At 39.6% G+C, this 17,613-nt stretch overlaps 1 protein-coding gene across 1 annotated transcript; it reads left to right on the top strand.

The window, feature by feature from the left end:
- Positions 1 to 5,174: 5,174 nt before the first annotated feature.
- On the top strand, positions 5,175 to 11,492 carry LOC139471644 (axoneme-associated protein mst101(2)-like). The gene is made up of 4 exons (XM_071254055.1): positions 5,175 to 5,255; positions 6,457 to 8,233; positions 9,998 to 10,290; positions 11,349 to 11,492. Exons 1-4 carry the CDS (start codon positions 5,207 to 5,209, stop codon positions 11,351 to 11,353), a joined length of 2,124 nt encoding a protein of 707 aa, XP_071110156.1. The 5' UTR covers positions 5,175 to 5,206; the 3' UTR covers positions 11,354 to 11,492.
- Positions 11,493 to 17,613: the final 6,121 nt, after the last annotated feature.

Raw genomic sequence — 17,613 nt, 5'->3', positions numbered from 1 at the left:
TATGGCTCATCGTGACGAAGCACTTTAACCTCATGTGATTCAGCTCAAGTCTACTTGAATACAAAGTGATTCCTATAAAGGTTCTGACGATGAATCATCCTAGGTCGCCCGCACTCTTAAAAAATAAAAGATAAAAGTTATTTTAAGATTTATAACAAACAGTTTTTGATTGAAATATAATTCCTTTTTTTTGGACTGAAGAAATTCATGTAAACGTTGTTACACCAAAGCTTAAGTTGAATTCCTACTCGACCCTCAGTAGATTCGCTTTGACGGACACGAATTCAAAGTTAAAACAATAGTTACACGTAATCATAAGAAATATCTGCCAATAGCAGCTATTGTACGACTGAACATATAACATCTGAGTCACTATCAAATAGTGATGACACCCGGTGTTCGCGAAAAGGTGAACACAACCAGGCATTCTAGCAACACATAAACGTGAATACATAACGCCATGTAGACAGGGGTCCAAATATAACAAATATCATGTTTGTGATAACACTTTCTCAGCAAAGTATAGAACCTAGTACTGAGAAAATATGGATCGTTAATACAGGTTTATACTTAACATTGAGGTACATTAAGGTACATTCAGCAAATTACTTTCTTTAGTGAGTGAGTGAGTGAGTGAGTGAATATGGTTTTACGCCGCTTTTAGCAATATTCCAGCAATATCACGGCGGGGGACACCAGAAATAGGCTTTACACATTGTACCCATGTCGGGAATCGAACCCGGGTCTTCTGCGTGACGAGCGAACGCTTTAACCACTCGGCTACCCGACCGCCCCTACTTTCTTTAAACAGTAAGTGCGGAGATGACCAGAAGGAAAGAAACTTTTTCATTTTCTCGACGAGAAAAATATATAGATTTAGCAAGGTCATAATATCTAATAATCTCTCTTTTTATGTGTGCGATATTTGGTATATTTTTGTTTATGCTAGATCTATAAATAATTTTCTTAACCAATAATGGGATTGCATTAAGAGGATTGTTGTTTTTACCTTTTGTGCCGAATACATTATTTCGATTTGAAAACTTATGATACTTGTATTAGGAGAAACCATTTTTCTAGCCATATATTAGAAACAATTTCACACTTATAGAATAAATGTTCAAAAGTTTCAGGTTCTTTTTTTACAGAATTCGCATGAAGGTGAATCAGTATATCCTACTTTAAATAAGTAATTTTTACGGGTAGTATACTATGTATGATTCTATACTGTAGCCATTTGAGAGATGAATACTTTGGGTGCACTTATTTGAAATGATATTTCAAATTTTCCAATCGCTTTCAATATAGTGACAATCAAGTGACATTTAGTATAGCAAGGTAATTTTACAAATTTGGAATTTAGAAGGGGATTGTAGAATTATTTGATTCCCAAGATATTGTTAATGTGTATAAGATTGAAAGGATATACAGGGTCGCAAAAAAACATACAAAAGTGTTATATTTAATTGATGCCTATATTCCTTTATTGCTCTTTTAACACCTTCGTAAGTTAAGAAATTTGTTGCTAAAGAATATTTTGTGGTGAATTCTTCATAAGTTAATAATCGTCCTAGTGCATAAGATCGTTAACAAAAATAACACCTTTGTCATACCAGCTACTATACATAATTGGTCTCTGTTATTTTTTATTTCATCATTGTTCCATTAACACTTGGCTTGTAGTTATGCTTCTGTTAAGTATTCAAGTTTATTTTTAAAAATAATGTCTGGCAAATCTTTTAGCTTATCTTTCTACAAAAAAAAATTAATGATGGAATCATAGTTGCATTAATGTATGAACTATCTCCAAGCCATAATAGCTTCGAATTGGCCACTCTGAGAACAAAAAACTCCACTTTGGTTGACCATCATTTACTCTTTGTATCCATTTCAGCTTTTGAGATTGTATTATATTTTTAATATTTGGAACTTTATATCCAACATGTTCAGGATTCAATATAGTATCTTCACGTTATATTTTATCGGGTCTACTCTTCCATAGAAAAATGAAACTGTTTTTGTCCATGCATCTATTGGAGATGCAGGGGGATTTGGAATGGTAGAAAATAAATAATTCAATTACAGAAGGAGTTATTTCAAAATAGTATTTCTTCCATAAAGGAGTTGGGGACACGGGTGGCCCTGTCGTTAAAGGTGCCGCGATTCGCTCTGCAGAGTTGCGTCCCTTGGGCAAGCCAGAAACCTATGATTGTGGGTTCGAACCCCGGTTCGCCCCGATGTTTCTAGGTTTGTCAGCACCATACCCGTGCTCGTGGTTTTCACCGAAGTGGTAAACGTCTGAGACCTGCATCACTTCGGGGTTTCCTCCCACATTAAGCTGACACGCCACGATATAACTGGAATACTGTTAAAAGCGGCGTTAAACCCAACTCACTCACTCACCGATTAATGGATTAAGCTTCTAGCTTTCCAAATATTCATGTGCTTTTCAAATTTACAGTATTTTTTCATTATACTTTTTTTCCTACCATTTGTAGGTCAATGTCAAACTTTATTCCCAAAAGCGAAAACTCTGATTGCGACCAGTCGAATTTCCATTCCTTGTATAATTTGTACCTTGTTCTCCTTTTATAACCCATCCAAATGACTTTTGTTTTGTGTACATTAACCTTTTAACCCGAGAAACGTGCAAATAAGTGCACTGAATTTAAGAATTTAATTCTGAATTTAATTTTAGAGTAGTATCGTTAACAAAATGGGATAGTGTATACTCAATGTTTTCCAAATTAATTCCCTTTCTCTTTTTATTATTCCGAATCATGATTCCTAGGATTTCTACACAAAGCATAAAAAGGTACGGGACTATCGTATCCCCTTGACGACATCCGCGTTCTATTTAAAAGATTACGAGAAAACTCATCTACTAAAACTCTGGATTCAGTTGCATTATGGAGAGTTTCTATCCATGAGTAATGCCAGGCACAATGTTAAAAACCTTCAGGACATTAGTTAAACATTGTCGGTCAACTGAATCAAATGCTTTCGCAAAATCAACCGAGAGAAGCAGCCCTGGAATTTGAACAGTTTCTGCATGTTCCATTCGATCATATATAAGTCTGCTAACTTCTCCAGTGAGTCGCTCCATAACAAAACCCTTTTGATCTTCATTTATTATATTAGGTAGTATGTTTTTAATTCTGTTGGAAATGGCCGCAGACCCGATTTTGTATGAGATATTAAGAAGTGATATTGGACGCCTATTTTTCAAATATCTTTTTGGGTATATTTCCTTTGGAGATACAAGTTATCAAACCCTGCTTCTGATTAATTGACAACTACCCTTAATATAGGCATTATTTAAAGTTCGAAAGGCCCCTATGTCTTTCCAAAAGAACATTAGAAACTCCGTCGTAAAACCGTCAGGTCCTGAACTTTTGGACAATGAATTTTTCATGCTTTTAAGATTGTGTTAGTTCACACCCCAATTCTGTGAGGGTCTGATGCCGGCCATTCGTGCATAATTTGGTTTCAAATGGTGAGTCGACGGCTTTCGGTCGGCATTTTTTCATAGCAATAAAGGATTGGGAGGTGTCATGTATTGGAATTGATAGAATATTCACCCAAGACAAGTTTCATGTGAACTTCTTGTGGATGATTTGCGAGTTTTTTAGAAACAGCGATGCAAGGAGAGCGGTGCTGTACGATTCTGTCCCTGTGGAAAGGTATAATAGGATAGTGCATTTTTGACACTCGTGATATTAATTGATCTAGAAATATTTAAGCAACGACACAAGGGCCTTTGATCGAGACTACCAATCATCGGACTGTCATTTATGTGGAAGCCTCAATGGCTGAGTGGGTAAGATCGCTTACTTTGTGTGCTGGCTATTAGGTGCCTCACTCTGTCTGTGTGGGTTAGAATCCCGCATGGGACTCAACCTAAAAAAGCACTAGAATCTGTACTTTACTGAGAAAGTGTTATCCCAAATATAACATTCGTTACATTTGATCACTTTCTAAATGGCATTGTATATTCCTAGCTTTCAAACATGGGAGCCACGCCAATTTACACTTGTCGGAGGGGTACATAAAGTACATGATCAAGGCTACCAGTTGTCGGACAATCTCTGTTTCTTTCCTAAACTATCCTATTGTTGGTTCATTTGCTTGATTGTTTCTTGTATAACGCCGCACTCAGCAATATTACAGCTATATGTTAATAATCTGGACCAATAGTCTGAACCAGGCAATCCAGTGATTGGCATCATAAGCATCGATCTACGCAATTGGAATATGATGATATGCATCAATCAAGTCAGCGAGCCTGACCACTCCATCCCGGAGTTGCCCCTTACGTCAAGCACAGTCGCCCCTTATGACAAGCATGGCTTTTTGCTGAAGGCCAAACCTGGATCTTCACTGGTCGGTTCACTGGGAATAACATCAAAGGGGGCACCATGGGGAGGCTTCAAGCATTCTACCATTGTGTGGAAATGAACACGGATGATGAGCGAAGGTTGTTACCACGAAGCTACTACACCGCTCCTGGTGATCCTATTTCAATCTGTTGTGTTGCTTACACACCTGAGGGTGGTCACATCGAAGGTCCGGCTCCCAACATGGGTACAATGTGTGAAGCCCATTTCTGGTGTACCCTGTCATGATATTGCTGGAATATTTCTAGAGCGGCGTAAACCACACTCATTCAACCGCACAACTCCTTATCAATAGTGATATCGATATGGCGGATCACATTTTGACGATTCTGAAATCATTTGAAATGAAATACATATATTATTAAAATAATGACATGCTAATATCAAGACAAGCTATTTGTGTTCGTTTTTAATTCATTTCAAAAGCAGTATGAACGCTTAAAGAAAATTATATGACCGTACGCATGCTCTGTTATACACATGCTAGGTATATTTGAGCAAGGCAGAAAATATCCCCATTGACGTTGTCGAAATATTAAATATCAGTGCACGATACACAAATAAACATGCCCTGCCTGAAGAGGCCCTGGTTACCCAGCCCTTGTGTTCTATAGCGTCAGTGGTCCTCTTGGTAAATAAAGTAGGGGGCCGATTAAACGTTCCCGTTTTTCTGTGCGTTCCCTGCTAGCGCCCAAATGGACAAGGCATCAGTCACGAAATTAAATCAGCCAATAGTTTTGTCAGGTTGTCAGAACGGGTAGCCCGCGTAATATTTACCCTCGGCAAATAAGATCTCTATTTAAACTGTGATGCAACCACATTTACCAGCAGATCTGCCGAAGGTCCCCACCTCACCAGGTAAGCCTTGCTTTCGGTTGGGTAGAGTGACGTCTTTTTTATGCAAGGCGCTTATATTAATTGCATGTTGAAGTTTACCCGTCGGGTGGGGAACAAGAGAGGAACGGACTTTGCCTGCACATGAAACAATGAATTTTCAGTATTGTTTTAATGCCTTTAAGGTGAAGACATGACATATATAACTTACCCGTTTTTTGCCACTTTACAAACGGTAAAAAATTGGAACTATACACAAGGAAAAATAATCACGCACTGAGCAGAAACTTTACATATAGTTGTCGACATCTTTACACTCAGTGTTTAAATAAAGCTTACAAGTTATGATCATGGTGTGTATTCTGCATGTTCAACGTTACCCGAGCTATTCTCCGTTACTAAGCATGACTTAGGCTGAATGTTCAACGTTACCCGAGCTATTCTCCGTTACTAAGCATGACTTAGGCTGAATGTTTAACGTTACCCGAGCTAGTCTCCGTTACTGAGCATGACTTAGGCTGAATGTACAACGTTACCCGAGCTAGTCTCCGTTACTGAGCATGACTTAGGCTGAATGTACAACGTTACCCGAGCTAGTCTCCGTTACTGAGCATGACTTAGGCTGAATGTACAACGTTACCCGAGCTAGTCTCCGTTACTGAGCATGACTTAGGCTGAATGTACAACGTTACCCGAGCTAGTCTCCGTTACTGAGCATGACTTAGGCTGAATGTACAACGTTACCCGAGCTAGTCTCCGTTACTGAGCATGACTTTGGCTGAATGTTCAACGTTGCTCGAGCTTGTCTCCGTTACTGAGATGAATGCTCAACAGTAGTTGGCATGTTACGTTTGCTTACTGTGAATGCTCAACGATATTCAAGCTCCGATTCTGTTATTGCATGTACACTCTTTATTTTCTTCATCGTCAACAAATGATTATAATTAATCCGAACACTCCAGTCTAACAAAGAGTGCTTGGTGTTCGTTGACTAGTTTCCAATGACTTACTCCCTAATGCTCCATACATCATTTTCTTTTTTCATGTATAGCAAATGTTGTAATTGAAGTAAAGTTACTGGTAACATATACTGAACAAAACCACTAGGGATTATGAATATTTTTGTGTGAAGACTGAGCACACAGTTTCATGAAAACATCCCACATAATATTTATGATTTCAAACTTTTTGTTCAGTATATTAAGTGTCCATTCGTTTCTTCCAGATATCAAGATGTTGAAATTTTCGATATTGCTGTGTCTCTTGTCTCTGGCATTTGCTAATCCTTCATCCGGGGAAGATGAAGGCATGTCTCTTGAACAGAAGATGGAGGCATACAAGGCGTTCAAAGCATTCGGCATGTTTGCAGAGAAGGCCAAGGATCTGAAGGAAAAGAAAGAAACGGAGAAGAAGATTGAGGCCTTTAAAACCTTTGCTGCTTTCAAGAAGTTCTCAATGAAGATGGCTGGAATGAAAGGCGAAGGTGAAGGTGAGGGCAAAGGCGAAGGTGAAGGTGAAGGTGAAGGCAAAGGCATGGGCGAAATGAGCTTTGAAAAGAAGAAGGAAGCTTTTGAAACGTTTGTTAAATTCAAAATGTTCTTTGGGAAAATGAAAGAATCAAAGGAAAAAAAAGAAATGGAGGAGAAGAAAGAGGCTTTCAAGAAGTTCCTAGCCTTTGCTAAAAAGATGCATGGGGAGGATGAGGATGAGGAGGGGCAAAAGGGTGAGGAGAGAGGAGAGGGAGAGGAAAAGGAGATGTTGGAGAAATTCCACAAGTTCATTGCTCACATGAAGGAAAAGAAGGAGGCTGCGAAGATGGAAAAAGAACACGATGAAGAATTTGACCAAAACACAGAGGGAATGGACTTTGAGCAGAAGGCTAAGGCATTCAAAATGTTCGTTGCTTTCAAGAAGTTTGCTGAGAAAATGAAGGAGGATAAAGAACATGAGGCATTTGAGGAAAAAAAGAAGGCTTTTGAGATGTTTTGCAGATTCGTCCAGTTCGTCAAGATGGCAAAGAAGGCAAAGGAGATGGGCGGTGAAATGGAAGAGAAGGAAATGGGAGATGAAGAAAAGAAGGCTCAGTATGAGAAGTTTGAGAAGTTTGTGAAGTTCATGAAAGCGATGAAGGCTAAAGGCATGGAAGGCGCCGAGGACATGGAATTCGAAAAGAGGACAGAAGGGATGGACTTTGAGAAGAAGGCCAAGGCTTTCAAAATATTTGTTGCTTTCAAGAAATTTGCTGAGAAAATGAAGGAGGAAAAAGAGCGTGAGGCATTTGAAGAGAAGAAGAAAGCCTTTGAGAAATTTGTAGCTTTCAATAAGTTTGTCAAGACGGCCAAGATGGAAAATAGCGGAGAACAAAAGGAAGATGATGGAGAGATGGACATGGATGAGAAGAAAGCAATGTTCTTCAAATTCGTCAAGTTCGCCAAAGCAATGAAGGCCAAGAAAGCCAACCAGGAACAAGAAAAGCAACATGACAAGGAATTGGAGAAGGAAACCAAGGAACTCAGCTTTGAGCAGAAGGCAAAGGCATTCAAAATGTTCGTTGCCTTCAAGGCGTTTGCCGGCAAGATGAAGGCAGCAAAGGAAGAGGAAGAAATGCAACAGAAGAAGAAAGCGTTCATGATGTTCGCCAAGTTCGCCAAATTCGTCAAGACGATGAAGCAGATGAAGAGACAGATGCAGGGTGGAGATGGGATGGACCAGGACAACAAGGGTATGGACTGGGAAGAAAAAGCCAAGGCTCTCGAGAAGTTCAAGAAATTCCAAGAATTCATGAAGTACGGTGAGATGAAAAACTCTGATGACGGGGAGGCGCAACAGATGTATGCCATGTGGCAGAAGAAGATGGCGGTCCTCAAAGGGATGGACAAGCAGAGGAAGATGATGGAATTCATTCAGGAATTTGAGAAGAAGAAGCACGAAGTCGCTTTCAAGATCTCTCACGAGTTCGTCCAGCTGTGCCAGTGTGCTGAAGTCAGTGACCAGATGTCCATGTAAGTTTAGCAATACGCGCGCGCGTGTACGTATGTGATCGTTAGCTTGCGTTTGTGTGTGTGTATTTGTAATGTGTGATATCTTAAAGGTTAACGGGCGGTACGGTAGCCTAGTGGGTAAAGTGTTGGTCAACTCGATTGTGTGAAGCCCATTGTTGGTGTCCCCCGCCGTGATATAACTGGAACAATGCTACACGTGATGTAATACAAAACTTACTCATGTACAAAGACTCAGGCATTAGATTTCTTCGCTGAAAAAAAAGAAATTTCTTTCATGGTGTAAGTTTCAAGGATGTGACTATCTCTCGTTACTATCACCGAACGTTATAAAACATAGATTGTATGGCTCACCCCTATCAGGTTCTGAGATAAGCAAATCATTTTAGAAGACAGACCATGGTAAAATATCATCTCGGCGGATTTAAAGTCGTTCTGGCATAACGTGTTATTTCAATCTCGGAGTATATTCATTTAAGGTTTTTAGATAAATGTATTTTATTGATAAATTGTATTTGAGATAAATATACTGAAACTCTGTCGCCAAGGAGAAGTTCTTTCCGGATGGTTCATATTCAAAACGTAAGAATAAAACGTAGAAGACAACAATTAACATATATGTGTAATCTGGACAAAAGTACACGTATATGTTCATCCAGACTGGGAACAAATACAGTCGTCCGGTGAAGATTCCGGGTTAGAATGGGTCTTCAGCAACCCATGCTAGTCGTAAGAGGCGACTAACAGGATCGGGTGGTCAGGTTTGCTGACTTGGTTGACGCATGTCATCGTATCCCAATTGCGTAGATCGATGCTCGTGATGTCAATCGCTGGATTGTCTGGTCTATATTATTTGCACCCAGCCTAAGTATTGCTGAGTGCGGCGTTAAGCAACAAACAATGTCAATCATAGGATTGTCTGGTCGAGACTCGATTATTTACAGACCGCAGTCATATATGGAATATTGCTGAGTGACAACAGACAAACAAACAACAAAGATAGACATTGAGTCATACTAAAAGGCCTAAATACGTCTCAGCGGAGTTCCATTTTTGTCCTCTGTCCATACTGATTAAATCATCTCCCAAAAAAAAAAAAAAATCATTCGACTAAACTTGATTGCGGAATAAAGGAAAGTTTACACTTAAAACAAACAAAAATCTTTTGAGTACACTAGATTGACGGACAAAAGAAAGTATACACTTAAAATTTAGATTTGACCAGAATGTTACAAACTTATCAAAACGTTACTAGGCTGAACAGTCGCCGAAACACGACAAACCTGCGGTCAAATACACAACAATGACATCCATGTTATATACATCGTCATCAAATAACTAATTGCTACTTGTTTCATTTGGAGACAACATCAAACATGCGTCTATTCTTCCTTTTGCCTCTATGTTCAGCGCCCTGTGTTTTTGTAACATAAACCCAAGAAAACCTGCTCGAAATTTATCTTTAACTTTTGAAAGATACCATGTGTTGACTTGTACCATATGTTCCCGTGTTGCTTCAGGTAAACAATTGACTTGCCTTTGCGTGTGTTTGTAACGGGTACCACCATTGGGGCAGGATACGCTCACCTTTTCGTGAACACCTGGTAAATTTACTGTTTCATAGTGATTCATAAACACATGTTCATGACATAGTCGGAATCGTACAATCGTCCCTGCTTTATACAGAGATTTCTATTTTGTCGCTTTATCATTATTATTGTTCTTATTATTATTGATAATTTTTATTATCTTTGATAATATTACCAGGATGATGGGACAACAACAGAGCAACAACGCATCTACGAACGGCACAGATTTAATGGCTGGAATGGGCAATGGGACCGACACATACGACACGGTGTCTAGCAACATGGACGCAGTAAAATTAGCCGAGAAACTGAAGTCCATGAGTAAGGAACAGAAAGTGAAGGTCTTCATGGCTGGGCTCATCAAGTCCGTATGTGGAGGAGCGAAGGTATTCGTGAAACAGGCCAAAAGGTTTCAGGAACAGTACATGAGCGTTGAGACTACGACCAGATCTGGTTTTTTCAACACCACAGGTAAGTAACACGCTATGTTCTATATGCCTATTTAAACACGACAGTGAAAATTTAAAAAGTTATTAAGTAGTAATAAATAAAATACTCCCGTGTAATACCAGATACTATTGACTTGTTTCATAAAATTGGTAGTAGTGTATGAAGCGGGGACGTTGAGTATAACACACAGGCAAATAATGAAGATACAGCATAATGTACCAAGCCAAGATGGACTAAATTCCAATACTATTACACGTCGCGTATTCCTTGAGGCGGAATGGAGTAGTGTCGCAAGGTTCTGTGACGTCCCAGCATTGTGACCCCGTTTCCCGGCGGCATGGCAATGAATGACTTCTCCTGTGCAATATTGCTGCAGTTCAGAAATTGGTGAAATTTAGGAATGTTTGTTACAGATCGGTTATAAAGTACACGCTTATAACGAACTGACGGATATAACGAACTATTTTTTTTGGCCCTGTCTAATTGCTGTATATATTCCGTACATTTGCTTATAACGAACTACGGTTATAACGAATTAAAATTAGTGGTCCCTTTGAGTTCGTTATAACCGTAGGTTATTGTACATAAAAAAGCAGGAAATCAAGCATATCTAATGAACAATTATTCCTTTACTATTGTTCAGATGACGCAATGTTGTCAACTTGTGACTTCGCTAACAATGGATAACGTCGACGTCATATCGCATTGTTCTCAACAATGAAGTAATGTCACGTCATATCGCTTTAACTGACCAATCAGCATTGAGCATCTCTAAAATGCACGTGCAAATTTCGGACACATTAAATTACACTATATATTTACCTTTATGGATAATATTAAGGCTATGATTAATGAATAATATGTATTCTTGAAAATGGATTAAAGAAAACATTAATGGTAGATATACTACACAAAAACGTTAAAGAACGTCCGACAGATGCCATGCCACAACTAAAGCAATATGAAAGACTAAAGTGTTCTTTAAGTTCTTTTGAGTAGTATATTTGGCCACGATCACGTTGTGGCACTTCTAATAAGACAAAGTGGTGATTATATTTCATTGTATACTTTTCTTACAGGCTAATGGGTTTGTCCAACCTCAACATCTTTTACAAGACCGCCGACGGTGACCCGGCTTGTCTGTTACACAAACCATGCTGACGACTGTCTCGAAGATATCTTATGATAATATTTTTTTTAATAAAAAGAATCATCAGATGGCACTTTGGTTATTAATTTCAACTCAAATGCACACATGTTGGTTTCGTCTCATTAAGGAATAGGGGGCATGGGTGGCCCAGTCGATTCGCTGTGCAGTGTTGCGTCCCTGTGGCACGCCAGAAACCTATGATTGTGGGTTCGAATCCCGGTTCGCCCCGATGAGCCTTGCGCACGTCAGAAACCTATGATTGTGAGTTCGAATCCCGGTTCGCCCCGATTATGTTTCTAGGTTTGTCAGCATCATACCCGTGCTCGTGGGTTTCACCGAAGTGGTAAACGTCTGAGACCTGCATCGCCTCGGGCTTTCCTACGACATTAATCTGACCCGCCATAATATAACAGGATTATTGTTAAAAGCGGCGATAAACACAACTCACTCACTCATTAAGGAATATCCAGCTGCAACAATTCTCCACAGTGTCGGGGTACAATCAGACAATCACACATTGTGATCACCTACTCCTTATTTTAAGCGCCTTTTACGACTAGTATGATTTCTGGAAAACTCTTCAGATAAGACATGTACAATTCTCACAATGTGAAGAAGCTTGAAGAAACACGCAACGCGGTATGGTAATGACACAACGGAAATGGATAAATGAAGGTGAGGTGAGGTGAAATGGGGTTTAACGTGGCATCCAAGATTATTGCGCTGTAAAGCGGACTGATGCCGATTTATAGTACTAGCACACTGAGATACCATGCCGCAGTTTAACATGGATACCCCACTCAGACACAGAAAACTGATTCCGAGCCGACCAGTCCTTGTTTTAGCACTTTAATGCCGAGCGCCAGACAGGGTAACAACAAGTACCATTTTTCAACGTCTTTTGATATGACGCGGCCGGGGATCGAACCCCGGACCTTCCGCTCTCCAGGCGGACGCTCTACCAATAGGCCACGGAGGCGGTCAGCGAATGAATGAGACTAATAAAACTGTATTTATTTATCCGCGTTGGTGTATCTACCTCATGCTTGTCATGTATACACATGTTGCCCATCAAAAGACATTTGGATAATTATACATTCATTATTTTTCTAGCTTTTGTAGAAATTTGGTACAGTTATCTTTTCCTTGAGATAATTCGAAACTCTTGAACCTCACATAAAAACCCAGACCCGGTTCCATTTCTGTCAACTCTTACAAACAAAGAGTCCATTAATTTGGCCGAATCTTTCTAAATTTAGTGACGGGTTTCAAAGGTACCATTTCTTTTCTCCCTAAATGTTAATAACGCAACGTGGAGAGTTTCATCCTAAAATCACCGTTTATAAATTCAAAAAAATGGATAACAATTTGCAACAACGATAAAACAAACAATTCGTCGCGGTCCTGTCCAGAAGATTCGCGTCATTTCTGTCTTTACTTCGGTAGTGAAGATCTACCGTGTTTGTATTTCACTAAGACGTTCATTGAACTACAGCCCGTCATGAAAACCTTGACACGCCCAACTAACCACTGCAGTCCTGGAACTAATTATAAACAGTTACTTAAGTCGCGTTGCTAAACATAAACAGTTACTTAAGTCGTGTAGCTAAACATAAACAGTTACTTAAGTCGTGTAGCTAAACATAAACAGTTACTTAAGTCGTGTAGCTAAACATAAACAGTTACTTAAATCGTGTAGCTAAACATAAACAGTTACTTAAGTCGCGTTGCTAAACATAAACAGTTACTTAAGTCGTGTAGCTAAACATAAACAGTTACTTAAGTCGTGTATTTAAACATGAACAGTTACTTAAGTCGTGTAGCTAAACATAAACAGTTACTTAAGTCGTGTAGCTAAACATAAACAGTTACTTAAGTCGTGTAGCTAAACATAAACAGTTACTTCAGTCGTGTAGCTAAACATAAACAGTTACTTCAGTCGTGTAGCTAAACATAAACAGTTACCTAAGGTATGTAACTAAACATAAACAGTCAAATAAGTCATGTAACTAATTACATACAGTTACTTTAGTCACGACCAAAGTTTGAACAGTTACTAAAGTCATGGAACTGATTGTAAACAGTTACGTTAGTCATGGACTAATAATGAACATTTACTAAAGGTATGGAACCGATATAAAAAGTTACTTTAGTCACGAACTAATTATTAACAGTTACTTAATTCTTGGAACTAATTATTAACAGTTAGTAAGTTTATTCGCGAACTAATTATCAACATTTACTGAGTGAGTGAGTATGGTGTTACGCCGCTTTTAGCAATATTCCAGCAATATCACGGCAGGGGACACCAGAAATGGGCTTTACTCATTGTACCCATGTCGGGAATCGAACCCGGGTCTTCGGCGTGACGAGCGAACGCTTTAACCACTAGGCTACCCGACCGCCCCTCAACATTTACTGAAGTCATGGAACTGATTATATGATTATTATGTCACATTTTATACTACAGTATCAAGAACATATCTCCATTCTGTTACCCTGACTCTATTAGCCATGACAGCTTCATCTCGAGTCGAATGACGACACAAATTAGAGTCCAATGTATTGTTTCTTGGTGACTGAAACAAGCTGCGATGTCAACGTCACTACGCTCGTCTTGTCGAGTACCGTCTTAAATACAGCTAGGACCCCCTATGTAAAGTCCACACACCTCTCGTTCAGTAAATGAAGGTGTGTGATGGATACCCTTCCGAGGTTAAATAAACACTTCGCATGTGCATCAGCTGTATTCCACCTACACGACGGAGGCATGTAAATAATAGCGACTTTAGCAATATTCAAGAAATATGACAGCGGGGGACACAAGAAATGGGCTTTGAACACACATGGGGATTCGAACCTGGGCTTTCGGCGGTCTATAAATAATAGTGTCCGTAACAGTTTCATTGATATTGTCGGGCACGAAGGCACACAATCAGAAAAATCACAGAATCAGACCATTCGATCCATTAAAACGTCTCATTCGATCAGCATGGGTGATGAGGACCGATTCTCACCCGAAATCACATTTAGAGCAACGGGCCTTTTAAAATAGCGGTGTGCCCTAGTCGGTAACCGAGGTACTAGAACCTGGAATCCCCACGGGGCAATGTATTTATGTTTGTTTGTTTGTTTGTTTGTCTATATGACGGCGGTCTGTAAATAATCGAGTCTGGACCAGACAATCCAGAGTGATATCATGAGCATCGATCCACGATGGGATCCACGATTGGGATCGATGACATTCATCAAACAAGTCAGCGAGCCTGACCACCCGATCCCCTAAGTCGCCTCGTGCGACAAGCATAGTCGTCTTTTACGGCAAGCATGGGTTGCGGAAGACCTATTCTACCCCGGGTGTTAACAAGAGGAATAGAGTAGTCACTTGAATCACCATCCCCACCCCTCCCCCTACAACAAAAAAGTAAATAGAAAGAAAATATAAAATAATAAAAAGTTAAAATACATGTAAAAATTGATAAAAGAAATCACAATGATGATTAGGTAAAATAACTCTTCTCCTTGAAACATCTCCCAGCGCAAAGATTACAATATTCAGATTGCTACAAAACACACACTATGCCTGCTCAGGTTCAACCAAAGCAACAAAAAACATAATTGAAATTCCATCTAATAGCCTTACATAAATGCAGTTGACATATTAGGATCATTGGATTCGACTGTTGTGTAACATGGACTTTGGATGTCATGACAAAATAAAAACATCAAAAAAGTTGGCGAACTGCCACCTGGTACCCGACGATGCAGCCATTGTCAAGAGAAAGGACGAAGGCCAAATGATACCATTGATTTGGAAGATGATGAATTTTCTTCAGGAGCGATTGGATTACAACTAAATCAGAAAAAAGACATGTTCTTGAATGTTAAATTTGCAAATAAGGAAAGAACTTCAAACTTAACTAACATTTGATTTTCCTGTGCTAGCATCATGTCATTCAAGTAGTTCAATTATAGGAACGTATTTCAGGAAGTGAAATTGGAAGCTCATTACACTGCTACCAGCCTGTTAGTCATATAATCACAGGTGACTTCTCTATTGCTGAAATAAAAGCCTTGTCTGTTATTCAAATATATCCAAAGGCATTATAAACCCACTTTCAGTAGTAGTTGTTGTTGTTGAGTATGGTTTTACATCGCTTTTAGCAATATTCCAGCAATATCACGGCGGGGGACACCAGAAATGGGCTTCACACATTGTACCCATGTCGGGAATCGAATCCGGGTCTTCGGCGTAACGAGCGAACGCTTTAACCACTAGGCTGCCCGACCGCCCCATGAAACACCGAAGCTCGCGTTAAGTTTCAGTAGTTGGTTCTGCAGCACCGAAAAAACATATTACAATAAATTATTTTTAATATATATTTAAAATCCTTCATGAGATCATAATCTTAATAGATTATATTTTACCAACCTTTGCTGTCAATTATTACTCGAGATATCACAAACAGTATGGTGTTTCAAAATTTAAAATAATTTTACGAATTAATTATTTTCACTAGTTTTACATAGAAAGCAAATCAATAAAATTAATTCACTGCCCTTCACTCCTACCCCATTCTTTTCTTTGAAATGTATAAATAGAAATAAGTAACTTATTTTACATAGCTGTAACGTACTTTGAAGACCCGCGTCCTGTAGAAATGGGTGTTTACTGACGTAATCAACTGTAACCGTTGTGTAGGCGGCTGACAGTGTCCCACAATGTGACCTCTGCTTCTGCCGAATGTGACTTACAGTGTGACCTCTGCTTCTGCCGAATGTGACTTACAATGTGACCTCTTCTTCTGCCGAATGATCGCGTGAGGTGTTAGGGCGTCGTGACAGTAGGCAAAGGGATGAAATCTGATGCCCGCACATACACTGAATCAACACTGATCTTCTGAGTGTGGTGTTTCTCTGCTATGAATGTCGACCCTATAACTGGCTGGAGTCATGCCATTTCCGAGTAAGTGAGTGAGTGAGTATGGTTTAATGCCGCTTTTTGCAATATTACAGCAATATCACGATAGGGGACACCGGAAAATGGGCTTGCCACAATGTACCTATACGGAGAATCGAACCCGGCTCTACGGCGTGACGATGTTATTTCCGAAGCTGGGTTTCTCTCGGGGTTTGTTGTTCCGTTTAAGACAGTAGGCCATGTACTAAGGACAAACGAGGCTCTTGGTTTTAATAAAGAAATATATTAGTTAAGAGAGAGAGAGAGAGCGAGAGAGAGAGAGAGAGAGAGAGAGAGAGAGAGGGGGGGGGGGGGGGAGGTTGTTAGGCTACGGAGGGACAATATTCCTTTTTGTCACTGGGTTTAGACATACATAGTACACAAATACGTAGCCCGAGGCAACATTACCAAACAGACGGAAATATTATTAAAACATGTCTGCAAGATGCGCTAATATTCTGTTGGCTAGATTGGAAAAAATTAGCTGTTGGTTACTGGCTTACTTTATGAGAATGTGTTCTCAAATTGATGTCTTCAAGATTGGAAAGGTCGACTAGGATACTGACTTACCAGACGAACATGTTCTCAAATTGATACTGCCCCATTTTCTAGTTGCATCTTTGACACATGAAAACAATTGCCGTAAAACGAAGAACCTGTAAGTTAGTTGGAGTTAAGCTTTCAAAACGTAAATATATCGTACATTTGACATTCCTATTTTCTGTTTCTGTATATATAATACTGAATTTCACCAAATACAACGTAGAATTTAAACAAACGAGTAGGGCTCTTTGGTAAGAATTCAGTTCAATGGTGATATTTCTGTGCGTCAAGCAGTTTCTGTGGATCTGCACCCAGAATGCCCCTCGCCCTTAGAACATCCTGCTCTTCAGTGATAATTTCGGCTTGACGTTTCTCAATCCCTATATCTATATTCTATTGTATCATGGTGACTAAAATAAGGTCCATAGATGTTCTACTGCAGGGAAGTGACAATCTCACTTTGGATTGGGGGGGGGGGGGGGGGGATTTGTCGTTTGTTGATGAATGTTGATGACTCTTGTCGTTATCAGCCTGTGAAACTGTATGTTGGTGCGCCATTGGAATTGAGTGGTGGGTGTTGCCGCTGGAGCGAGCAGGACATGCTTATCGCGTCCACCCGTTGTCATTACTGATTTTCAGTGATCCATTCTTATAACTGTCACATCTTCCTCAACATTGCCTTTTACACCCA

Source organism: Haliotis cracherodii, unplaced genomic scaffold (genome assembly GCF_022045235.1).
Source record: "Haliotis cracherodii isolate W230 unplaced genomic scaffold, xgHalCrac1.p SCAF_23, whole genome shotgun sequence".
Classification (NCBI taxonomy): domain Eukaryota; kingdom Metazoa; phylum Mollusca; class Gastropoda; order Lepetellida; family Haliotidae; genus Haliotis; species Haliotis cracherodii.
The sequence above is the reverse complement of the archived record's forward strand: the minus strand, read 5'-3'. Positions and strand labels throughout refer to the sequence as shown.